This window comes from Neomonachus schauinslandi, chromosome 1 (genome assembly GCF_002201575.2).
Source record: "Neomonachus schauinslandi chromosome 1, ASM220157v2, whole genome shotgun sequence".
In the NCBI taxonomy this organism is placed as follows: Eukaryota; Metazoa; Chordata; class Mammalia; order Carnivora; family Phocidae; genus Neomonachus; species Neomonachus schauinslandi.
Window position 1 is genome coordinate 200,165,670 of NC_058403.1, and position 25,471 is coordinate 200,191,140.

The 25,471-nt window shown below is 51.2% G+C and overlaps 1 protein-coding gene across 1 annotated transcript; it reads right to left on the bottom strand.

The window, feature by feature from the left end:
- Positions 1 to 16,619: 16,619 nt before the first annotated feature.
- Positions 16,620 to 25,471, bottom strand: CLEC3B (C-type lectin domain family 3 member B). Its single transcript, XM_021683066.2, has 3 exons — positions 25,244 to 25,471; positions 19,754 to 19,852; positions 16,620 to 17,102 (listed from the first exon to the last, which is right to left on the bottom strand). The coding sequence occupies exons 1-3, from the start codon at positions 25,350 to 25,352 to the stop codon at positions 16,702 to 16,704; spliced, it is 609 nt and encodes a 202-aa protein (XP_021538741.1). The 5' UTR covers positions 25,353 to 25,471; the 3' UTR covers positions 16,620 to 16,701.

Genomic DNA, 25,471 nt, shown 5'->3' on the forward strand with positions numbered 1-25,471 from the left:
GCCAATAGTCGGCTTATTTTGGCTTGGTCTCATCTTCAGCAAGCTGGTTGCCTTTTCCTGTGAGTTGACAGTTCTCTAGCTAACTGTGTCACATTTGACGATGCTGTTCTCCTCATCCTCTCCAAACTCATTTAGCTGTCAGCTCCAGCAAGCTGGCATGTGATCCTACAGCTTTTGTGCAGCCCTAGAAAGAGACATTCCTAGAAGAAGCATCACAGCATGAGCTGTGGGGGCTCAACAGCCAGGGAAAGGGAAACTGCAGGGTCTCATTTTCTGACACGAGAGCAGTGAGATGAGATATTTGGCTGCCCATGTCTGAGGCAGCCCTGGGCATTCAGGCCTGCCTGCCCAGGGCACCAGGATCAGAAACAGACCCCAAAGGAGACAGGGTGGGGGAGGGTGGGGAGGCAGGGAGCAGCACTCCCAGCTCTGTGGCTTGCAGCAACCATAGCAACCATCCAGTCTTTTCTCCTTGCTCCATCTCACTCCCCAAAGGACACCTATCCTTAATGACAAGCAACACCACTCCTTTAAAGATGATGCTGGGAAGGAAACACTTTTCTCTATCCTCCAAGATTCTTCTAGCTGGCCTAAGAATTAAATTGACACAAGACAGAGTCACAGGAGAAAATTTCATTTAAACTTGTATATATGGGGAATCCACATACACCTGAGATTCCAAAGACAGTCCAGCAAAATGAGGTTTATATGTCATCCTGAACTAAAGAGGTAAGGGGGTAGGAGTGTGGGACTTCAAGAGGAAGGAAATTCACAGGAAGATGAAAAAGTAAATGTTCGGTAAACAAATACTTGCTGGGGAAGCAATGGACATCAGGAGGAATTTTAGCAAACAGACTTGCTAAATCCCTCCCTGTCTACCACCCTTGTTCCTGTTAACATGCAGTGATTTAATGTATCCCTCTTCTAAGAATGGGTTCTTCACCGAAATTCTTTTGGGCAGTTAGGGGGAAGATCAAAGTTTCTTCCCCAGTCTTTGGGCCTTGATTACTTTGCAACTTGCTCTGAACCCGTACAACGGTTGGAAACCACATTGATTCTTCTCCAATGTGGAGTTCAGTCAGTGTCTCTAAATAGCCTCTAAGCATTTGAGAAGTTTTAAAAGCAGTTTCTTAAAAAATCTTGTTAAATAGGAGCTGTGAAGTGTTTGCCTTCATGGAAGGAAACTGTGGGACTGCGAATCTTGTCACTGCAATACCCTTGTGTAAGTTCTGAATTTGAACTCTGAGAATGTACTTCTTATTTTAAAACACAATAAAATGGGGGCACCTGGCTGGATCAGTCAGAAGAGCATGTTGCTCTTGATCTCGAGGTCATGAGTTTGAACCCCATATTGGGTATGGAGATTACCTAAATGAGTGAAAAAAAAACTTTTTTAAGGACACCTGGGTGGCTCAGTCTGTTGGGCATCTGCCTTTGGCTCAAGTCATGATCCCAGGGTTCTGGGATGGAGTCCCACATCAGGCTCCCTGCTCTGCAGGGAGACCGCTTCTCCCTCTGCCTGCCGCTCCCCCTGTTTGTGCTCTTTCTCTCTGACAAATAAATAAAATAAAATGAAGTTGCCAAAGAAGAATGAATCAATCATTTTATTCAGAGCCCCAATTTTTTTTTCAGGAAAGCCAAATATTCTTGAGCAATGGTGTTTGCCATTACAGGAAGACACCAAACAGGAAGCTGCAAGAAGTAACTCCTCCGCCAGATTGTGCTAAGACATCCCCAACTCCCCCGGGTGATAGAGGAGAGATCTGGGGAGAAAGACATCTGATATAAGGGTAGTAGTATCATCAGCTTCAACAGCTCAACAGGCCACGGAAGAGGCACTTGTCCCTTTGGTCTAATGAGGCTTGGTTATTATTTTGCAGGATTATGGTCAATCGTGTAAAGACAGATTATCCAAAACTTGAAAATTATGCAGAATGATGGACTGAATGTCCTTTCTGAGTCTTCCAGAGCATTGTCTAACAAGTTCACTTAAAGATCATCCAGTGCTATAAGGAAATGAAATTTTTGGTTGACTTACTATTGATTGGGACCTAGACTCTGTTAAGAGTATATCTTCATTTGTAGAAAATTGGTAAGTTGGGAATGATTTTTGTCAAGTAGAGATGCAAATGAAATCTGGCCAGTAGGAAAGATAACCTCAAAGGTTATGGTTTCATGGCCCTGTGGGATATTAACCAGTCTTGTATCTAACTTTGCCAACTTATTCTACATTGTTTGTCCCACTGAGTGTAGACACGTACTATTACAACATGATTCTTCAGAAAAACAAATAATTCTTGTGCGCTAAGTGTTTTTCTAAAACAAGCTACTACCTTCAAGAGAAGGAGAACAAAATGCATCTGAAGAACCCAGCAATTCTCCTCCCCACTGTTACCCACTCAGAGCTCTGGGTTGGCTTCCAGAGCTGCTGCAAAAAAAAAAGGAACAGAAGGAAAGACACCATTGGTATTCAGCTGTAGGAGACATAGTAAGAACTTCCTCATCCTATGGGAAAACGCAATTTGGGTTTTTCGGTTTTTTGGGTTTTTTAAGATCTTATTTATTTATCTGAGAGAGAGAGTGCACACAGAGGGAGAAGGAGAAGCAGACTCCCCACTGAGCAGGGGCCCAACGTGGGGCTTGATCCCAGGAAACGGGAATCATGACCTGAGCCAAAGACAGACACTTCACCCCCTGAGCCACCCAGGCGCCCTAAGGGAAAAAACGATTTGTTTCAAGTGTGAGGGGACCCCCCCACGTGGGGCATCCTCCAAAGGTCTAAACAGAGTCTTGTCTCCTTATCCAGTAAGAGAGGCTGAATTAGTTAAGCTGCGGCTTGGGCTTACTGAAGAATTGCTCACCCTACAGAGCTTGTAAGCCCCCTGAGTGCAGGGTCGTGGCCTTTGTTCACCTCTGTGTCCCTAGGAAAGTCAAAAAATGGGATGCAGGGGCGCCTGGGTGGCTCAGCCGTTAAGCGTCTGCCTTCGGCTCAGGTCATGATCCCAGGGTCCTGGGATCCAGCCCCGCATCGGGCTCCCTGCTCCGCGGGAAGCCTGCTTCTCCCTCTCCCACTCCCCTTGCTTGTGTTCCCTCTCTCACTGTGTCTCTCTCTGTCAAATAAATAAAATCTTTAAAAAAAAAAAATGGGATGCAAAGGGGTGATGTAGCTACACTGAAGATCCAGTCTGATCTTCAGTGTAGCTACAGGACTGGCTACAAAAGGACATGAGGGAAAGTGTGGGGGTAATGGGGGTGGCAGTTTCTCTGGGAGCAAATATTTGTCGAAACTGATCAGCAGTTCCCTTCAAATGTGTGCATTTTAGTGTAGGTCAATTGCATCTCAGTAAAACTGATTTAAGAAGAAAAAACACTAATTAAGATTTCCAGTATTTTTAAGATAGTCTGTGACTCATTCTAAGCAATGCCTGGTTTACAGAGGCCAGACTTCACCCTCCTGCTATTTTCAGGGTTTCTATTTGAAATGCAAACCCTTACCTGTGGATACAAATACTTTGGGAGGCCTAGTGACAGCAGAAGTCTTTCCTTACAAGAATCACTTTTTTTTTTAAAGATTTTATTTATTTATTTGACAGAGAGAAAGAGAGAGAGTGCACAAGCAGGGGGAGCGGCAGGCAGAGGAAGAGGGAGAAACAGGCTCCCCGCCCGAGCACTGAGCCTGATGCTGTGGGGCTCAACCTCAGGACCCTGGGATCATGACCTGAGCCGAAGGGAGAGGCTTAACAGACTGAGCCACCTAGGTGCCCACAGAATCACTTTGAAGAACAACGACAACAAACACCTAAGATCCATCATTTGGTATTAGCTGACCAATTGCCCTTCATTTCTGCTGGCAAAAACAAAACAAAACAAAACAAAAACAAAACCAAAGAATTGTGAAAGTTTTAATTAGAAGGAATGTTAAAGATTATCTGGCGACCAGCCCATTCATTTTACAGTTGCAGAAACTGAGGCCCGGCTGAAGGAAGGACAATGGGGAGATATGTTCTTCAGAGGCGATCCTTCCAGTCAGGGGTTACACCTTCCCAGAAATCTTCCTCACTTCCGCCTGAATGGCAACCTAGTGATATTTCAGCAGATAGTCTCTTTGAGAAGGACCAGTTACAGAGATGTTTCAATAATGAAGACAAAAGTGCCCTATACCTTTTAAAAAAAAGTCTAGTGTCAAATCAGTCCAGTATACCCAGGATGAAGTTGTATCTTCAGTTATGTTTTCCTTAAATAACATGGATAGCAAACCCCTTTCGAGATAATGAAGTCTCTGTCTTTGGTGTTTAAAAAAAAAAAAAAATCAATCTAATTTATTTTCTCCAGGCCAGAGACATCGATTTTTAAGATAAAAATTTATACTTGCTGCAGATGCTGCAATCACGGACTTCTTGCACAAATAGATCAAGATGTTTCTATCTGTCTTCAGATCCTTGCCAAGTGTTGAGCAATAATTGAACATGGCATCACATCTGCTTTGGTCTGCATGAAGAATTTTAGACCAGTGGCACTAAACTGTGTGGTATTTATTCTGCTGGGTGTCCAACTCAATTCAGTTATGTCAACTCACTCCTATGGAATACATCCGATGTGGAAGACATGGTGCTAAGGCTAAGTGTGGGTTGAGAAGCAGCTGCCCTGTGAAGAGCTAGAAGGAAAGGTTCAAACATGTGGCAGGTGGGGTAGGGGGCGGGGGAGATTACAAACCTTAGGTGATGATAGCATTCACCCATTCATTCAACAAGTGGGGCATGCTCTCTTGAGCTGCTTAAGACACTTCTAAACTAGAAGAGGAATGTTATGTGGGGCTGAGGCTGGAGGGGCAGTAAGAAAATGTGATGAGGACTCTTAGGCAATTTTCATTCAATTTTCCCAAATGGGAGCTTTTGTTTCTAGCATTGCTCCCAAGGCAACAGAATATATTGCAAGTTACTTACATTAGCAAACAAGCTACATTAATCTGTAAACCAATTAAAGCATATTGCAATGATTTCCTAGCAATATCCTTTAACTAATAACTTACATTTTGGATGCTTTAAAAAGAAATCATGCACTGGGGCGCCTGGGTGGCTCAGTTGTTAAGCGTCTGCTTTCAGCTTGGGTCATGATCCTGGGGTCCTGGGATCGAGCCCCACATCGGGCTCCCTGCTCAACGGGGAGTCTGCTTCTCCCTCTCTCTGCCTGTTGCTCCTCCTGCTTGTGCTCTCTCTGTCAAATAAATAAATAAAATCTTAAAAAAAAAAAAGGAAAAGAAATCATGCACTGTATCATGGTCCTCAACAATGCTGACGGCCAGAGCAGCTAGAAGGTTATAGATTCTGCACCTATAAGAGACAGGTTCACCTCAAGATTTAATCTTGATCCAAACCTTTGCAGAGAGAACTACTGTTTCTTTAGTAGCAACCTAATATTTTTCTCACCTGAAGGGGAGAGGAAACCCACAATCAAGCCACTGAGAAAAAATAAGTAAATAAACACATAACCAAACAGGCTCAGTTGGAGAGGGTGGCACTCTGGAGTATTCTTTTTTTTTTTTTAAAGATTTCATTTATTTATTTGACAGAGAGAGACACAGTGAGAGAGGGAACACAAGCAGAGGGAGTGGGGGAGGGAGAAGCAGGCTTCCCGCTGAGCCGGGAGCCCGATGCGGGGCTCGATCCCAGGACCCTGGGATCATGACCTGAGCCGAAGGCAGATGCTTAACGACTGAGCCACCCAGGCGCCCCTGGAGTATTCTTGATCCACCTCAGCATACCCAGGGTTTGGGGTGGAAAGAGTGGACACTTCTATGATGTTTTAATCCCTTCTCAAGTTTCTGAATTGACATATTTCAAGTCCTCTTTCCCCGGTTCTTTAAGGACCCAAACAGGAAGAAGGTTTTAAGATAATGGCTACACTAGGGATGAGCTTCTGCAGAACAGACACCATCCTTGGCCCTTCTCTGAACAGATGCTCCAAGATGCTGCATAAGCCATGACATGAGGAAGGGGGAAGGGAATCATGAGCTTTGTCTCTTTGGCTGGTCAAATTCTTCCAGCAAATCCCAATGAAAGAGCTCTTGCCACAAAAGGACCATTACATATAGGACTGCTGGTGCTCAGGGCACATCTTCGTCCCAGGCATCTCCAAGAGCTGCCCCCCAAATGCCAACAACAAAAAAAATCCCCATCCAAAGATCCTGGGTTACCTCAGCCCCTTATCTTTCCAGATCTTTCTACTTCATAAGGTAAAGCTCTCATCCTGGGGCTGTGAGGCAAGAGCCCTGAGGCCGGACATGCAGACCCTTCCTTCGTCCTCAGGGGAGAATGAGGCAGGTCTTGAGGCCTATGTCCAAACTGTCCCTGCTCTCCATCCTGCCTCCCACTTCCAAGCCACGATTTTAAACTATGAAATGGACCACGGTGAGGACAACTGGTGCAAAAGATGCCTGGGCCTCAGAGGCCCAAGGGGTGAGAAAGACCCTGAGGCCTGGAGTAGGATACCCTGCGGGCGACGCCTAAGGGAGGGTAGGGAGCTTGAGACCAAGGCGGAGCGAGGATGCGGCGGAGGCTAGGCTGTGAGGGTGGGGAAACGGATGCGGCAGGGGCGTGGCGTAGGCGGGGACTTGCTGGGGAGGGGAGGGGCAGGAGGGGGGAGGAGCCGGACGGCACGGGGCCAGGCGGAGCCGGGAGGGGCGGAGCCGGCAGTGGTAGGGCGTGGCGGGGGCGGATGGGGCGGAGCCAGGTTGGGGCGGGGCTGGGCGGGGTGGGGCGGGGGGAGGGGGGGCGGGGCGGTGTAAGACGGGGCGGGGCCATGCGGGGGGGCGGGATCGTGGGGGGCGGGGCCGGCGGCCGTTGGCTGGATCTCACCAGGCGGTTGGCGCCGTTGGTCTCGCGAAGTCGGGTCGGTCCTCGTCCCTCGGCACGCCCGCCCCCTCCGCACACAGCCGAGAACCGCCCTCTGGTCAGGGTGGGACAGCACCGAGGAGGCCGTGAGCCCCGCTCGGCCCTGCCCGCAAAGGAGCCTTGCACGTGGGCCTCCGGGTAGAGGGCACTGATGGGAGCGCAGAAGCGCGTTGAAGGCACGTTTGAGGCCGCGGCGGCGTGCGAGTGAGGAAGCTGCCAGGACCCCAGTCGAGGACGTGGGCGGATGGAGAACGAGCCCGTTTATCCATGAAACTGTGCCACGGGCTTGCCGAGTGAGTTTCTGGCGAACGTCTTCACCGCTGAGGACACAAGAGGTTTGCTCTAGCAGACCCCTCACCTCACGGTTTGGGCCCGCTTTTTTGCGAGGGGGGGTGAGCATGCATCGCCCTCCCACAGTTAAAGTCCGCAGCTCGGAAGGGTGGCGGGGTGCGAGGACGGCGGGGCTTCGGGGCCCTCCAGCCGGGCGCAGGTGGGAAGTGCGGAAACCCTTCCAGGCACCTCTCTGACGCTCGTCTTCGAGCTCAGGGCCCCTTTCGTCTCGTCCCTCCTTGAAAGTGTTTGTGTTCCTAACTGCTTCCTCTCACCCGTTCGAGGTTGGGCTGTTAATTTTGGCCTCTTGAGTCTCTGGAAGGCCACCCTCGTTATTGATCTGTTGTTTCTCTTGAAAGGCCTGTACATTTCTAAATTGGTGGCTGCTCGGAGAACCCAAGGTGGAGTCTTGGGTAAAGGCTGCGGTGAGCCTGGGCCCTGGCACCTGCTCTGGAGTCTAGCTTCCTTCTGACACATAAAGGTAAGGGGAACCCTTGTCCATCTGGGGCTCCCGCTTCAGCTCACACTCAGCGGGGGACTTTGAACTCCATTCCCCCGGGGGTGGATGTCCCTCTCCTCTTCTCCCTGACCCCTCTCTCGGTGCTTATCTGCCCAGTCTTGCCAGCCCGGCACCATTTCTCCCCAGATCTGTTTTCCCTTGGGTGAGGAATACTTCAAGGGCAGAGGATTCCCAGTCAGGATGAACTTGGCCTCCCCTTTTCTCTGTCTTCTAGGTTCCATGTACAGTTCTGTTTCCCTCTGATGTTCTTAGGTCTTCTCTCTCCCTGAGATGATCAGACTTTCACCATCATGTTCTCTGTACCTTCCATCTTTCCCTCACCCTGCCAGTTCCTCCCAGCCACTAGAAGTGCTTTTTGTATGCCGGCCATTGGGCCCACTTGTTCTCATCCTTGACTTGTTTAAAACTTACTTTGCAGACCTCTGAAGGATACATGTAGCTCCACTTTTGTATGAGTTGTTCAAGGCCGCAGAGCAACTAGTTAGAATTGGAACCAGAGTCAGGAGATTCATCTACACCTCAGCTGTATTTATGAAGCCTTTTCTTTTCTTTTCTTTCTTTCTTTTTTTTTTTTTTTTTTTTTTTGGTCATTGTCTTGCCTTCAGTTTCTTCTCTTTTTCGCTCATAGGATGGATGCAGCACCTTGGAAACAGGCCCAGGAGCTGAAGTCCCAGGACAGGCCAGGACTTGGCCACCTGTGGACCACCTGTCTCTGCCCACAGCCAAAGACCACCAGGAACAAAGTTGGATTTACTGATTTGTTGCAGTGAGGGAGACTGCATACGTGTCTAGATGAGGAGTCCAGGGGCATCTCAGTCTGAAGGTGTTACAAGGGAGTTAGAATAGAACTTGTGTTAAGGACTGTGGGGGCAGTTTCAAGAAAGCAGGATCCATTCTATGATTGGGTATCTCAATTTTTATATAGAAGCTGAGACAAAAACAGCGGAGCTGAGGCTGTGGTTGGTAAAGAGACAGCCATCACTTGCGTTAGCTGGGAGTGGGGGACGTTCGGTGGGTTTGGGGGTTTACACATTGGCCTTGATTTTGTCTGCCCTCAGACATGACTGTGGAAGACCTTGCCTGATGTGATCCGTGAGATTGGCTGTATTCAGCAGCAGAACTTCGCAGTCTAGCTGTGAGCCCCAGGCTGGTCGGAGCCTGCTGCCAGGGACTACTTTTCTCTTTCTCACTGCAAAGGCAAAGCCTTGACCTTCAAGTTGCAGCCTTCTCTCTATCCTAGTCTCATATCTTCATGGTGGGATAAGGATCATCCCATTGGAAGAGGAAGAAGGGATAGATGAGAATAAGGAGGGGGATTTGTGGGGGGGCGGGGGTGGGGATATCAGCTTAGCTTAGAGTATTCATATCTCTGTCACCTGAACAGATCCAGGATTCCCTTTCTCTATCTGGATAGAATGGAATTCCAAAGCCATGTTGGCAGGGGCGGCCAGCGGGGGGGGCGGCGCGGGGAGGAGGGGGAATTAGGATACCATTGCTGTGCAGGTGCCTTCTGAATTATTGGAGGAAGTCCCAGTAAAAGGGGTAGGGAAGGCAGTAAGAAATGGCCATTCTTAGTACAGATAATCCTGACTTAGAAATACAGTCCACTCTCAGGAAACCTAGGGGGCGTGATCATACATCCCAATTTTCTGGTACTAAGTATTATCACTATTCCATTACCTGGGGTGTAGTTTTGCTACAAACAATCTGGGTTTATACAAGTCCATTTTTGTAGTGAAGGGAATCCATTACTTGTCTGATCCTCTGAGGAGCAGACAGCAAAATGGGATTAGAAGTGCAAGAGGGTTATTTGGGGAAACACCTGTGAGGGATCAAGGGTTTGAGGGAGCAGGAACAGGCAGGGGGAGCCCTCTGCAATACAGGCCCAGCCCCCCTGCTTAAGCAGAGAGGGAGAGAAGGACTGAGGAGGAAGGGCCCCAGGCCACAGGCCGCAGTGCAATTCTGAGAAAATCTTGGCCAGGCCGCTGGGGACTTTGCAGGCTGAACTTCCCCATTAGAGTTGTCCCCAGGGCGGCATTGGGTGGGAAGGGTGTGGCACCGGGGGGCCCCTGCCGAGCCCCTCTGCCGTGCTCAGTCATTGCCCAGAGGCAGCCAGGGGCAGCCTGGCCTCCTGTCCCGGAGGGGTGGGGGTGCTGGCAGCTGAGGCCCACTCTCTTGTAGCCGCATCCCCTGGGGGGGGCCCATGGAGCCTCCTCGGCAGCAGCACTGAGTCACTGAACCAGTTTAAATCCTCCTAGAAGCAGGAGCCACGATGGGATTAGACATGCAAGAGCTTTATTGAGGGAGATGGTCGTGAGAATTAAAGGGGGGAAGAGGGGAGGGGGGGAACCCCTACACAAATGTGGTACAACTGTGTACTGCTGGTGAAGAAATAAACTCACAGAAGAGTGTTTTCTTTAAAAAGCCTCCCTGAAGTCACGTGCGCTCAATGTTGGCTTGGGAAATACGGTTTCTTTATAAGTCCCTGAATTTGGAGCATCAGACAAATAAGGTCTGCCTCAGCTATTTTTTGCACGGCTCTTTTCTGTGAGGGCTTCGCTGGGACCCTCTTCTCTCACTGCTTCTTAACCTCTCAGTGGTGGGGAGGGGCTGATTTTGCAGACTTGGGCTGTGGCCGCTGCAACCGGCCCTGCCGGCATCTAGTGGGTGGATGTCAGAGATGCTGATGAGCGTCCGGCATTGCACAGAACGGCACCCGCAGCAAAGGGTTATCCGGCCCCAGATGTCGGTAGTGCTGAGGCTGAGAAACTCTGCCCTACCGATCCTCTTCACCCTCTTGCAAGGAAGCCAGCAACATGGGCTTCGTGGGGAGACCCCCAGGGCCTGGGGCCTCCTGGATGGAGATGCTCCTCCGGAATCAGCCTCAGAGCAATAGAGCTGCAAAAAGCCTAGCATTCTGCTGAAGGCCAACCAGCGCTTCCTTTCTATTTAAATAGCGAGTTTTTGTTTAACAAAGGTCCCAGGCCCCCAAGAGATTTCCAGAGATGTAGCTTAAAGCACATGAAATGCCTTATATAAGTTACAGAAACTCATGACAGAAAGTAAAATGCTTGAACAGTTGATCCCAAGCAATATGCTTTATATGCAGTAACATCTGAGATGTACCCACGCCCACCCTGACATTCTGTCTGTTGCATTTAGAATGTAATTTGAAACTTTCCCAGCCCATCTTGCTGAAAATCTACCGAGTTTGGGGGACTCTCCCTAGAAATTTTCCCTATAAACACTGGCTGAAAAACATTGAGTTCGCTTTTTCTCCTTCCCGTTGACCCTGTTTGTGTTTTGTGTCCCAGCCAATATGACAAACAGCACCAAGGGAATTCCAGGGTGCAGATGTCAGGAGCCCTGTGTTGGAAGAATGGAACCCCATATTCCCATGTGTGTTCACTTAGTCTTTACCAAGGGAATGTGTTAGCACTGAGCACCAGAGATGCAGGTGACTTTGCCCTGGACTGCAGGGCATGGACATAAAAATGTCAACGCATGGTAAGTGTACTCCGCCCCTTTCCAGGCTCCGCCCACCGCTACCCTGTCATTTGCCCTGGGAGCCTGACCAGACAGACTGCATTGCCTGGACCTACTGCTGGCTGCCTTTCAGCTGGGTGCACCCAGTGGGAAGAAAGCACCCGCCAAGCTGGGGGGAAGGGGAAGGGGGAGGCCCGCAGAGGCAGGTGTTAAGATATTTCTCCCAGTCCCCCTCTGGGCGCTGGCCTGCATTTTCTGTCTGTGGTCGCGTCCCTCTGCGCAGAGCTCTCCCCATGTTCCTGCTCTGAGGTTCCAGTAGCACTGTTTGCACACCCACCCCTGCGACCAATCCTCCTGCCCTACAGCGTGCTCCCCGCCGTGGCTAGCTTCAGAATGCCCCGCTTTCCCTTGCTCACTTGCTGAGAACACCCATATCTCTCTCTTTTTAATTTTTATTTTTTAAAAAGATTTTATTTATTAGTGTGCAAGAGAGCACAAGCCGGGGGAGAGAAGCAGGCTCCCCGCTGAGCAGGGAGCCCGATGCGGGCCTCGATCCCAGGACCCTGGGATCATGACCTGAGCCGAAGGCAGACGCTAAACTGACTGAGCCACCCGGATGCCCCCATATCTCTCTAAATATAGGGGTCCTCACCATGGTTTCGGAGGCTGTAAAATGGACCAAGCAAGCTGCAACTGTGCAAAACAACCTTAATGATCCGTGGGGAAAATTACAACTGACCTTTCAAAAGGTTTGTGAAAACATTACTGTTGCTAAGAGAAAAAGTAGTACAAATATTAAATACACTAATTTGAAACATTACAGACATTGAGAATCAAAGTATTTCTTTGGAAAGTCTTGCCAGGAGGAGTTTGAACAAGTGCCTTGCCTGTTCCTAACTCCCATCTATATTCCAATTTCTGTCACGTTTCATTGCTTTGCTGCATTTTCATCTTTATTGGCCAGTTCCCTGTTTGTTATCCATCTTTGTAAAATGTCCCCTGAGTTCATCCGTGGGAGACGAGGCACCACAACTGCATGCTTTGCTGTCTGTGCTGCATGAACTGAGTGACCGATATGCAGTGGCCGGTCGCCTACTGTCTTGGAAAGAGGTGACATGACTGGTCACCGATCACACTGTGTGTCTGCTGTTCACGTAGTGATTTCTGGACTAAAGGGCTAGCACTCCAACTAGACCTTCACAATTGAAGCTTTCTGCACTTGCTCACAGTTACTATACCAGTGTAACTGAAATTTTAACCAGCTTGTTGGGGGCCTGGCGTCATTTAAAACAATTGAGATTAGTGATAATTGAAATTCACCTAGATCAGACTGTGCAAAACGAGGGCTGCCAGTCGAGGGCTGCCAGTCATCCTTCCTTATAGTCCTTTGAACCCAGTTGGATTCTGCTTCCTGCTGAGACCATAACTGATACAGTGTGCAACTAACTCTCCAGGGGAGTGAAAAAGAAAGCTTCACAGAATGCAGCCAGGGTCGGCCAAGATATGCCCTGTGCCTTCTGACTCCAGACCAGCAATGACTTGTTCTACCATCCACACAAGGGCAGGCAGGAAGCACCTTCTAGATCTGCCTTCTAGATCTGGGCTCTTGAAGAAGAGGGCTGCCCTGGGAGTCGACTGACCCAAAAGTAAGGCTGAGACAGCTGTGCTTAGGAACTAGGAATTTGTTGGAAAAGGAGCTAGGGCCTGACCCAGCTGCCCAACTGAAAACAAGCTTCTCCTGTTGAAAGACCCACAGCAGCAAGTTTTTGGGAACCAGATGAATGAATCATCATTCCTTCTTCAGAATCACTTAATTCTGCCTCTAGCTTCTAGTTCCCTCCCACGGTCAAGCTCTGGGTCTGCAGTGGCTCCATGCTTCAACTACAAACTGCTAGTTACCTACTATTTGCCCTTTCTTCCTTAAAGAGGTTTGATTTTATTTGAGGAGCAAAGGTACCTACCTAAAGGGTTGTACTTCTCAGCCTTCTGTGTAGATAGGCATTTCACAAAGTTCTGGCCTATGAAATATAAGGAAAAGAGAAGGCTCCTTAAAGGAGCCCATTCTCCCATTTTCTTTTACTTGATGCCTGGAATGTGGATAATAATGGCTGGTGCTCCAGCAGCCATCATGGACCATGAGGTGACCTCAAAGATAGAAAGTACACACTAGAATGGTAGAATGGGAAAATAAAAGGAAGCTTGAATCCCCTATGACCATAGAGATGCCATACCAGCATTGGACTATCTACCTCCAGATTTCTGTCTTAAGGCCCTGCTATTTGGGATTTTTCCATTATATGCAACCAAATCTAATCCTAACTAGATAAATATGCCTACTTCCTACTGAAAGTAACTTACACCAAGCCCTTCAAATTGAGCCTCTACTTCCTGTGAAAATCAATATAAAACAAGTAACCAGGGCGCCTGGGTGGCTCAGTTGGTTAAGCGACTGCCTTCGGCTCAGGTCATGATCCTGGAGTCCCGGGATCGAGTCCCGCATCGGGCTCCCTGCTCAGCAGGGGGTCTGCTTCTCCCTCTGCCCTCTTCCCTCTCATGCTCTCTGTCTCTCATTCTCTCTCTCTCAAATAAATAAATAAAATCTTTAAAAAAACAAGTAGCCAAACTTATTTTGGTCAATACTGATTAGTGTGCATGGTATCACGGCTCAAGGCTTAGAATGGTAGGAAATGCAGACTGAGGCAGGCCAACGAGGAAGATATTCTGGAGCTGAATGTGTTTCTTCCAAAATCCTAACCTAGTAGCCAGTGGTTCTCAACCACTATTGCTTGTTATCACCTGGAGAGCTTCAAATACCCCCAGTGCCCGGTCCCACTCCCCGGAGATTCGGATTTAATTAGTCTAGCGTGTAACCTGGGCATTGGATTTTTTAAGTACTTCAGGTGATTCTAATGTCCGGCCAAAGTTGAGAACGACTGACCTAACCTCAACACCTACACTGATATTTCAAATTGTCCCTTTGTTTGGCATCCCCAAAGCTTTTGACACACCAGGCAACACACCGTGGGAAAGAGAAGAAGGGGTTATGATTATGAAAGAGGTCAGTTCCAGGGGAATATTAGGAGATGTTCTTTTCAGGAGAAGTTGAAGATTTAAGATCCGGCTTCCTATCATTGCTTATATACGCCTTGGAAACTTCTCCAAAGTTTGTACCTTGGAGCCAGGGCCAGGACCAGTGAGTGAGGTGAGTGAAGCATTGTGTGAAGCACTTGCCTGGGGTACAAAATTTAAGGAAACACCAAAAAAATTTTAAAAATTTAGAAGTTAAAATTTAAAAAAATCTCAGTAATCATGAGAAATAATATTTGAACGTGAGATTTTTAAAAATCAAAATGAGTGCAAGAAAATCCATGAGAAACAAAGTGTCAAAAGTTAAAAACAAGATCCCCGGACAGGTGTACCCCCAAGTTTGCTGTCCACTGGTCTCCGTTCCAAACGGAAGAGCGTCTGCGGCCAATTAGCGATGCCTAACGATTCTCTGGCCCATACTGCCCCCTGCTGCTGGAAGCGGGAAGTGCTCGCTGCCTGCCCACGAGGCACCACCGTGGAGCCTCCCCACCGGGACCCTTGCTCTGGAGCAGAGAGGCATGGTGCCCTCTTGCGGGCAGGCACCCACTTCAGGAACTTTGATGAGGCCCTGGTCACCTGCATCTTGCTAAAGTATAGCTGCGTGGGGTTTAAAAAAAAAAAAAAAAAAGCCCCAAACTGAGGGTGGCAAGGCCTAGATTTGAGGCTCAGCTTTGCCTCTGGGCCTGTCTTAAAACAAATTGCATCAGCCTTCTGAGCCTGTTTCTGCACCTCACGTGGATTTTATTACCTCTTCCCATAATTATTGGATTACATGAGGGGCTTTCTGTGACAATGCCCAGTGGACTGCCTGACAAGTACACACATAGTTCACAGTAAGCTCCCTCCCCGAGCCCACCCCATAGCCATGGAACGAATCAAACTGTCATCAATGTATTACTGAAGGCAAAAGACTAGGGAGAAAAAGGTGCAGATGGTGGAGTGATGCCATGGCTGATGGGACAAGGAAAACTTCCCCTAGGAGGTGTCACTAGCCAGTTCATGCCATGAGCTGGCCAGGAGCCTCCTGGGGTCACCGAGCCACTTTTCCAATGTTTTATTTCAGGAAAGTTCCAGTATGTGCGGCAGGCATCACAGTGGTGGTGGAAAGCCCAAGGCCCTGGGAATCAGGCCTGGGGTAAATCCTGGCTCTGCCACTTACTAGCTGTGTGACCCTGAGGGACGTCACTTAATTTCCCTGGGTGGATAAGATTTCAATCAAGCAACAAACTGAAAGTTCCTGCACTCTGGTGGGCTCAACAAGTGGTAGGGGTCATTGCTAGCCCGGAGCTCTCCGTAAGGAGTGGGAAGGAGGAGACACAGCAGTCAGGCAGTGTTTGGTCCTATTGGGCTCCTAGACCAGCCCCCAGGGTGTGCTGGGGAAGGATGGGGATGCAAATTCTCCCGCAGGTGGCCTCTGCTCTTATCCCCCACCCCTCAGCCCCCAGCAGGACTCAGATGTCAGTGCATCCCTGAAATGGATCCACACAACAGGAGGGGCGGGGGGGTGGGGGTGTCACCCCTTCCCTGGAGTTGGCGAGGGGATGCTGGATTCCCGGCACGCGCAAGTGGAGTTTACAAAAGGAAGCCTGGACAGGGGAATCGGGGTTGTGACTTCCACAATTACTGTGTCATTGTCAATTTCCCAGCTTTGATAATAGCGCTGTGCTTAAGTAAGAAAATGCCCTTGCTCTCAGTAAGTGAATACACTGCAGCATTTCAGGGTAAAGGGGAACCACGTCTGCAATTTACTGTCAAATGGTTCAGGAAAAAATAAAAGGATAAAGCAAATATGGGGAAATGTGAATGTTTGGAAGATCTGGGTGAAGGGTATCCAGGAATTCTTGCAACTTTTCTATAAGTAGGAAATTGTACGATAATAAGTTTTGCAAAGAAAAAAGGCAGCAGCAGTCAGGGGTTCTCTGTCTCCCCTTATTCTTTTCTGTCCTCCTGCTGAGAATCCGTTGGTGGTGTGAAGTGTGTGTGTCCAGCTCGCCTTCCCTCTCCTCCTCTCTCCCCCTCCTCCTCCTCCTCCCCCTCCCTTCCCCTCTCCACCTCCTCCATCGCCCCCTCCCTCTCCTCGTCTTTCTACCTCCTCCCCTCCTCCGCCCCTCCCCTCTCCCCCTTTTCCTCCCCGCCTCCTCTCTCCCTCCCTCTCCTCCCCTTTCCACCTCCTCCCCTCCTCCTCTCTTCTCCACCTCCTCCATTTCCCCCTCCCTCCTCCCCCCCCTCTTCCCCTCCCCCCTTCTCCCCTCCTCCCCCAGAGCTCTCCGCCCTGCGGGCCCAGCACAGGCGCAGCCACTCGCGGCCCAGCGGCACCAGCTTTATTTGCGCGAGCGCGGGGCGCGGGCCGAGCGGGGGTCGGGGCTGGGCGCCCCCCGCAGCCTCCGGCTACACGATGGCGAACTGGCAGATGTAGGGCAGCTTTTCGCGGCATCTCTTGTCGAACCACTTGCCGTTGGCCGCGCCGGCCAGGGCGGCGCAGTTCTCGGCCTTGCCGCCGTCGGGCTGCGCCGTGATCTCCGTCTCCCAGTTCTTGTAGGCGATGTGGCCGCCGGTCATGTCCACCCAGACGCCCTCGGACGCCATGTCGTTGAGGCCCAGCCAGATCTCGGCCTCGGCGCCCACGCTCTGGCGCAGGTACTCGTACAGGGCGTCGTTCTCGGGGCCCGTCTGCGGGGTGCCCAGCGTGCCCCCGCGCGAGATGCAGTCCTCGCTCGCCTCGTGGAAGGTCTTGGTCTGGGTGAAGGCCAGAAAGCACTTCCTGTGCACCTTGGTGCCCTTCAGGCAGACTGCGGGGGGCGGGGGGGAAAAGGGGGGAGAGACGGCCATCACCCCAGGTCTCCAGGGTCCCCAGCCCCAGGCCACCCCTCCAGGGCGGGGCCCACCCTCCTGCAGGCCCAGCCCCCCCACCCCGTTGTCCCCGTGATTGCTGGCCCTGGACAGCGCCCCCCCCCCCCAACACCGCCCAGGCTAGTGCTGTGATGGACACCGATGCAGAGCCCAGGTCCCCATGCCAAAGGTCGTGAGGCTAGCCCCTCAGGTGCAGACAGCCCCTAGCTCAAGGTCACCGCCCTTCCCTGGGTGCCACATCCAGTGCCTGGGGGATGTGCAAGTGTAGAGACAAGGTCAGCTTTGCCCAAGGCGGGGGAATTCTGAGGAGTCCCATCAGCATGGGAGGCTGTGAACCTCCAGGGAATGGGCAGACATGGGGGCGGGGGACGATGGGACTGCCATATGTCGGGGCTTTGTGCCAGGAAGTCCCCACCTCATCACCTCACCTCAGGGGGCTAGTGGCATCTGGGTTATATGGACTTTGCCCAAGCACAAAGCTTAGACTTGAGAGAGACCTTAGAGCTCGCCTGGCAATCCGCCCCTACACCTTCCACTCTACAGATGAGGAGGCTGTCCCCCAGAATGGCACTGTGCTTCTCAATTTTCCCTCTGGGGCAGATACTGTTGGTCAAGCCAACCAACATCCATTCTCAACCCCCTTCTCCCTCGTCTGCCTCCACTACAGGGGCTGGAAAAGCTTCATTCTTGCATCGAAGCTACAGGTGGTCATATGATAGAGCTCTGATCAATAAGGTGGGAATGGAAGACTTCATTCTCCTGATAAATGGCTGGGCCACCTTTTCTCCTACATCTTGCCTTGAACGCAGTCATGATGCCTGGAGCCGGGGCAGCCCTCTAGGGACCATGAGGCAAAGCTTCTGAACAAAAACTTACAGCTACCCATGCTTAGACTCGCTTTTTGTTTAAGCTACTGCTAGGTGTTCTATTTACTTGAAGCCAAAACATGATAGACTCTTCCCTTCTAGAGCCCCTTCACCCTACCTGCTATGTTAAGCAGGTTGTACAAAATCATGTGTTTGTCTGCCCTCCAACAAAAATTTCCTGAGTGTTGATATGTGGCAGGCACTATGCTGGGCAAGGTGGTGGAAGAGACAAGACAATCAAACATGGCCCCTGTGGTCCTGGGGCTTATCATATAGCGGGGGAGGCAGACATAAACCAACAAATGAATAGATCATTACAAACTGCAATAAATACGATGAAGGAAAGAACATCATCTAGTGAGAGTTAAAGCTGAGGAGTCTGATTGAGACGAGGGATTAGGGAGTCCTGAGACGGCAAAGCTGGAGGTGCACAGTAGGTGGATCTTGGGGGAGCAATTCAGGCTGCCAGAAAAGCAGGTACAAAGGCCCTGTTGTGGGAAGGACAGAGTGTGGCCCTCTAGAGGGACAGAAGGCTGGCCAGTGTGCATGCTGAAAGGAGAGACCTGGGTGCAAAGAAGTGGGTGCAAACTGCCCAGTGAGAAGGATCTGGAGGTCTCTGAGGAGGCACGAGGGGAGCAGCGGGCCCAAGGCCCGGGACATGCTGTCAGAGAAGCATCAGGTGAGAGGGTGGCTGTGAGCACAGAGAGATTTGTGGATTGCCCGAGAAGGGGCCCAGGTGATAACTAGAGAGGCAGCGTAGCAAAGCTAAGAACAAGACTGTGCTCCCGCCGGCTGTTAGCAAGACACTCCGCGTCCTGGTGGGAAATGGAGGTGGGGTTATAGTAATAAGCTCACTGCATGGGTTTTCTGCGAAGGCTGAGTTACTGTTCGTAGAGCCTTGGAGCAGTGCCAGGCCCGCAGGACGCTCACACGTGTTATCTACTGCTGTTAGTCTGTATTCTCTGGGCTCCCCAGGGCAGAGTCACAAAGGAGTAGGCGAGTCTGAGACGCTATGAAAGGAACATGGTGGAGAGAGAGAGAGAGTAGGTGGTCCGGGAGGAGACCCGACCTTGTCCCCAGGCTCTGCAGCCGAGTGACAGCGTCCATCCTTGCTTGTCTGATGAGTGCGGGGCCAGGAAGACCCAAACCCACCTTTCCTCTCACCCAGCACAGACCCGGCAGGCGGCTCCCATTCAGGTCCTCATCTGTACTAACCAGCCAGATGAGCATGGGCAAGGAACAGGACCTCTCCGTGCCTCGGTTTCCCCCATTTAAAACAGGCAGGATAAACCCTGCCTCGGCATAATTAGGATGATGAAGAGTGGCAGCATCGGTAAATGTGCTGACGCACAGGGAAGTGAAGCTAACGGGGCCCCTTAGGGCTGTGGGGGCTGGCTGGGTGGAGGGTCCTCTGGGAGCTCCTTAGGAAGGCTCCTAACAGGTCCACACAGTGCTCCTGGGGCCGCGCTTCCGGTGGGCGGTAATGCATTCTTGTGGGAGAATTTTCGTCCTTTGAGAGCATTCCCATATGCACACATGTCAGGGGATCTGCCCGAGAGGAAGCGGGCGGAGGAGGGGGCTCCCTGGAGCCGGTGCCTTGGCCTACAGGGCTGGCCTGACAGCCAGGCCCCGGTACAGGCTGGAGACTACACGCGTGCTGTTGGCCTGAGCCCTTCTCTGGCCACCCCGGCCCGGGGCCCCGAGGGGCTGCCCACTGCGCTCACCCGTCTGCAGAGCCTGCTGCTCCTTCAGCAGCGCCACCTCCTGGGCCAGGTTGTCCAGCTGGCTTTTGAGCTCCTCAAACATCTTTGGGGTCACAGCATCTAGGATGGAGACAGTCACAAACACGTGAAGAAGGCAGTGAAGGATGGGGGCGGGGCAAGGACGGGGTGGGATATCACACCAGTCAGAATGGCTAAAATTAACAAGTCAGGAAACGACAGATGTTGGCGGGGATGCGGAGAAAGGGGAACCCTCCTACACTGTTGGTGGGAATGCAAGCTGGTGCAGCCACTCTGGAAAACAGTGTGGAGGTTCCTCAAAAAGTTGAAAATAGAGCTACCATACGATCCAGCAATTGCACTACTGGGTATTTACCCCAAAGATACAAATGTAGTGATCCGAAGGGGTATGTGCACCCCAATGTTTATAGCAGCAATGTCCACAAAAGCCAAACTATGGAAAGAGCCAAGATGTCCATTGACAGATGAATGGATAAAGAATATGTGGTGTATATATATATATATATATATATATATATATATATAATGGAATATTATGCAGCCATCAAAAGGAATGAGATCTTGCCATTTGCAACGACGTGGATGGAACTGGAGGATGTTATGCTGAGTGAAAGAAGTCAATCAGAGAAAGACATGTATCATATGACCTCACTGATATGAGGAATTCTTCTTCTTTTTTTTAAGATTTTTATTTATTTATTTGACAGAGAGAGAGACACAGCGAGAGAGGGAACACAAGCAGGGGGAGCAGGAGAGGGAGAAACAGGCTTCCCGCTGAGCAGGGAGCCCGATGCAGGGCTCCATCCCAGGACCCTGGGATCATGACCTGAGCCGAAGGCAGACGCTTAACGACTGAGCCACCCAGGTGCCCCGAGGAATTCTTTTTTTTTTTTTTAAGATTTTATTTATTTATTTATTTATTTGAGAGAGAGAGAGAAACAGCATGAGAGGGGATAGGGTCAGAGGGAGAAGCAGGCTCTCCGCCGAGCCGGGAGCCCGATGTGGGACTCGATCCCAGGACTCCGGGATCACGACCTGAGCCGAAGGCAGTCACTTAACCAACTGAGCCACCCAGGCGCCCGCCCTGAGGAATTCTTAATCTCAGGAAAACAAACTGAGGGTTGCTGCAGTGGTGGGGGTGGGAGGGATGGGGTGGCTGGATGTCAGACATTGGGGAGGGTATATACGTGCTATGGTGAGCACTGTGAATTGTGCAAGACTGTTGAATCACAGATCTGTACCCCTGAAACAAATAATGCAGTATATGTTAAGAAAAAAAAAAAAGAAGAAGATAGCAGGAGGGGAAGAATGAAGGGGGGGAATTGGAGGGGGAGACGAACCATGAGAGACTATGGACTCTGAGAAACAAACTGAGGGTTCTAGAGGGGAGGGGGGTGGGAGGATGGGTTAGCCTGGTGATGGGTATTGAGGAGGGCACATACTGCATGGAGCACTGGGTGTTATGCACAAACAATGAATCATGGAACACTACATCAAAAACTAATGATGTAATGTATGGTGATTAACATAACAATAAAAAATTTAAAAAAAAATAGGACGGGGTGGGATAAGCCTTTGCCTAAGTCTAGGCAAGTCCCTAGACCTCGCCATCCGGGACGACGTTCTCTCTGTCCCCGCTGACGGTAGTCTAAGTTGTTGCTTGTGATTCTCCATCTGCCGGGAAACCCATCCTTCACTTGCCCGGATCAAGTGAGACCTGTGCGTTTGTTGAGGGGTGTGGCTGGGGGTCCGATGGGGTTAGGATTGGCAGGGGCCGGGGGTGCACCCCCAACCACCCTCCCAGCTCCAGAGGAGAGCAAAGCAGAGCCAGATGCCCTTGAGACCTGCCAAGTTCACTCCCTCGGCCGGCGCAACAGGACACGGACCAGCAGCGCATGCGCTCCAGCCCGGGGTTGGGTGTGGCAGCACACGTCCGCGGGTGCCTGGGCCCTGAGGTCACGAGGACGTGAGTAACCTGGCGGAAGTTGCTCAGCCTCCCTGAAGTCGGTTTCCTCATCCGTGAAATGGGATGATAACGGCCCCACCTCAGAGGGCTCTGAGGGCTCTGAAGAAGATAGAGGCTAAGAGAGAGAAAGCATGTGAACGGCGCTTGGCGCACAGTCGACCCTGGGACCCGCGTAACGCATCTCTTCCATAGCCCCGCTTCACAAACAGGAAACCAGAGCCGGGATGAAGCAACTCGTTGGCCCAAGATCGCAGAGCCAGCAGGGGGCAGGGCTGGCCCGAACCCGGCGCACACGGCTCAGGGTTTGATCCTCCCCACCCTTGGGACAGCACAAGAGCAGAGCCCTAACGTGAGCCGTCCTGAGCCCAAAGGCCCGTTGGGAGCTGGTTCTGCGGGAGCCAGCAGGGGCAGGTGGGAAGGGTCTGTGTGTGTGTGTGTAGGTGGAGGGCTCTGTGGGTGGACCCCAGTCTTACTGAAACCCCAGGGGCTTCAGGGGGGAAGTGCTTCCATGGTCCATTTAGCTGTGCCTGCATGAAGTCCAAGGTCATGAGCCATGAGGTCAGAGCCTTTGTCCACCCATAAGATGCTTTTGCAGGGGAATCTCAGGAAACAAATGCGAGCAAGAAATATACTTGTATATGCAGAATTCGTGATGTAACTTATCAGATATGAGGAAAACAACACCCGGATGAGCAAGGCAAAAAAAAAAAAAGGGAGGGTTTAGGGCTGGCAAACTAGCCTGGTGGGGTTATGTGTGCCTCCTGCTGGGCCTCTGCCTCGGCAAGTTCATGGCAGCTCTGTACCAGTCACATGATATACAAGCACAGAGTGCCAGGTGAGGTTGTGCAAGTTGCATACTGCACAAAGGCACTCAGCTGAGGGGACTAGTGGGGGTTCATGTCTAGTCCCTAAGCCTTGCCCTGGCTATGCTGGGTCAGATCAGAGAAAGGGGTGCCTTTCTACAATTTGGCAGCTCAGAGGGGTACCTTTGTAATTTGCACCAAGGTGCCCATGTGTGCAAGGGGCCTTGTCAAGGAGGAAGGCACCAACAGTGCTCCACCCGAGGAAGGTGTAGGAGTAGGGAATGTCTACAGCTCTGGGCAAGGAGTCAGGAGGCCCTGTGCTACCCCTTTCTGTGTCTGAGCCTCAGATTCCTGATGCATGTGATTGAAATGGACGCCCTCCAGGTTCCCCAGTTCCTGTTCTGAGGGCCTGTGACCCCCTGTGCGGCCACCCTGCCCACCTGAGCTTCCCTGCCAGGTGCGGCCACATGACCACTAGAGCTCCAGCCACCTGAGCCTTCCCCACGTGCCTCACCTCCGGCTGAGCCCGATACAGCCGGCTAGGGATACACCTGCCACCAGGAGCAGGTGAGCTCCCATAAGCACCCAGAGCTCTCCCCGACCCTGGAGGCCAGGGTGGGGGCTTGGCACACAAGCTGTCCTCTATTCCCTTTGCCAGCCTCACCTATCTGTCCACCCCCCCACCCCCATGCCGGCCACTATGTAGCCCCTCCTCTGGACTCCCTCCCCCACTTTTGTGCACGGGGCCTACAACTAGATTATTCCTGGGATTCTCAATCCTGGTGGCGCCTTGGAATCACTGGAGATTTGTGGAAAAAGCAGATGCTTCCCCATCCCCTGACCCCTGGATCCGGCATTTCCAGTGGTGGGGCCCGGGCTCCTGGATCGTAACGGATTCCTGAGGTGGTGCTGGTGCCCAAGTGAGAACCACCGAGGTTCCTGGGCCGATCCGCACCTTACGAGCAGGGTGGTGACCCTTCGCTAGGATGCTCAGCACATATATTGGCCCCTCGGTGGAGAAGCGCTCTGGAAGCATTTGCTGTGGATACGGACAGCAGGTGGAAGGAAGAAAAACCATGTGAGTCAGAGCACACTGAAGCGGGTTCCCACGAGAGGCCAGGGCTGGACAGAACGTTCCACCGGTGTCGTCAGCTGTTCCACAGGCCTCCGGGGTCCGGGGCCTCCAGGGGCCACCTCCATGCAGACCCCCTGGGGCCAGGTTCAAGTGTGACAGCCGGAGAAGGCCAACTCATCATCTGGTCTGACCTTCTCCTTTTTCACATGATTACATGATTTGCATGATTAAATAAATACTAAATCTCTGGTAGTTGAGACATTAGCAACTATTTTCCATATTTAAAAATACTGTAATTTGCCTTTGGAACTGTGCCTCCTCTACCAAGAACATCACTAGGTGGCAATTTTAGCTAATGCTCGTGGACTCAATCGCGCGTGATATTGACTCTTCTCTTTCTCATGAAAATTTTGCAGAAGTAAGATCTGCATGTACCTTTTTAGAAACCCAAACAGTTCAAAACATTACAGTCTCCTTTCCGACTGAGATTGCCTTCAGCTCCCCGGTTTTTCTTCCCAGAGGTCATCACTGTCTCTAAACCTTGTGGATCCTTCCAGAAAAATCCGATGCATGTAAAAGGAAATGTCTATTTGTATATAAACCAGCTTTTCAAAATAAATGTCGACAGGGTATCCATTCTGTTTTGAACTTTCTGTTAACTTTATACACTAAAACTTGGAAGTCATTATCTGTCACCCACACATCTGCTCTGTTCTCTGTCACAGCGCTGGGGGTCTCCACTGTCCTGAGGTGCCGTCCACACTCCGCTAGTCCGTGGCCAACGGGCAGCTGTCTGTTTACAGAGGAGGCTCAGAGAGTGGCCTGAGGACGGCCCACTCCCCCTCGCCTTGCCTCTTCCAGGCTCTTGGCTCTGGCCTCCCCTTTCTCTGCCTAAACCACATTCTCATCCCCTGGAACTCTCTCGCGGAACCTCGAAGCCCCGTGGGGGTGACAGCCCAGTTCATTGCCATGGCATTTCGCTAATGTTGTCTAAACACAGCCTGGGGTGACCTCACCACCGGCAGGGCTCCAAGGGCAGGCCCTGCTGCGGCCAAGGCAACCCAAGGACACCCCAAACCCAGAGGCAACAGAGTGAGCGCAAACCCTTTGGCTTCTGACATCCAAGTGTGGGTTCCCAATTTTTGTTTTCTCAAGGCCGCTTACGCTATGTAACTGGGTCCTTTTCTCCCCCCTATGCATTAAGTATATTGTAGGTGCCAGGCGCTGGGCTATGTAGCATTAAATCCTAAGCAGACGCCTTTCAGCAAATGCCGCTATCCCCATTTTATAGTGGAGTAACCCCAGGTTTGGAGATTACGAAGCAGAGCCCATTGGCATTGCCAAACCCAAGGTTTGATTTCTTTAACATATTTGGGGGGTGGAAATGGGGGGAGTGGGTGTCAGTTTAGATGATCTGGAAAGTTCTTTCCCATTCTGAGAGTCGGTGATCCTTAAGATTCTGACAACTGCCCCTGATACTGGAGAACTCTCCCAGGCTCCAGGGGTATTTCACGAAAGTTCCCTGGACTTATCAAGAAGGAAAATGAAGGGAAGGAGCATCAGAAGCCATAAAGGACAGGGTGCCCAGCTCCCTGGAAGATGGGGAGGAGCCCTGCCCCCCTCCTTACCTTTCTTGACATTTGCAGCCTTCTTGACCTTGGGGGTTGGCTCCTCAGTGGTGACCTGGGTCAGGAGCGAGAAGAGGCAGAGGAGCAGGTAGGCCCCCCAAAGCTCCATGCTGCTGCCTGCTGTGGCCTGGGTTGGAGAGCCGTGGCAGCCACCGCCCGGCCTGCACGTCTTAAGGCAGCGGCCACGGGGACCTCTGTCCAGGAAACCCTCCCAGACGGGGCTGCCGG

Coding starts and splice junctions, on each gene's coding strand:
- CLEC3B (XM_021683066.2), bottom strand. CDS start 25,352: ATGGAGCTTTGGGGGGCCTACCTGCTCCTCTGCCTCTTCTCGCTCCTG. Junction 19,853..25,243: donor GGCTGCAAATGTCAAGAAAG/GTAAGGAGGGGG, acceptor TCTCCATCCTAG/ATGCTGTGACCCCAAAGATG. Junction 17,103..19,753: donor GCAGCAGGCTCTGCAGACGG/GTGAGCGCAGTG, acceptor CGCCCCCCGCAG/TCTGCCTGAAGGGCACCAAG.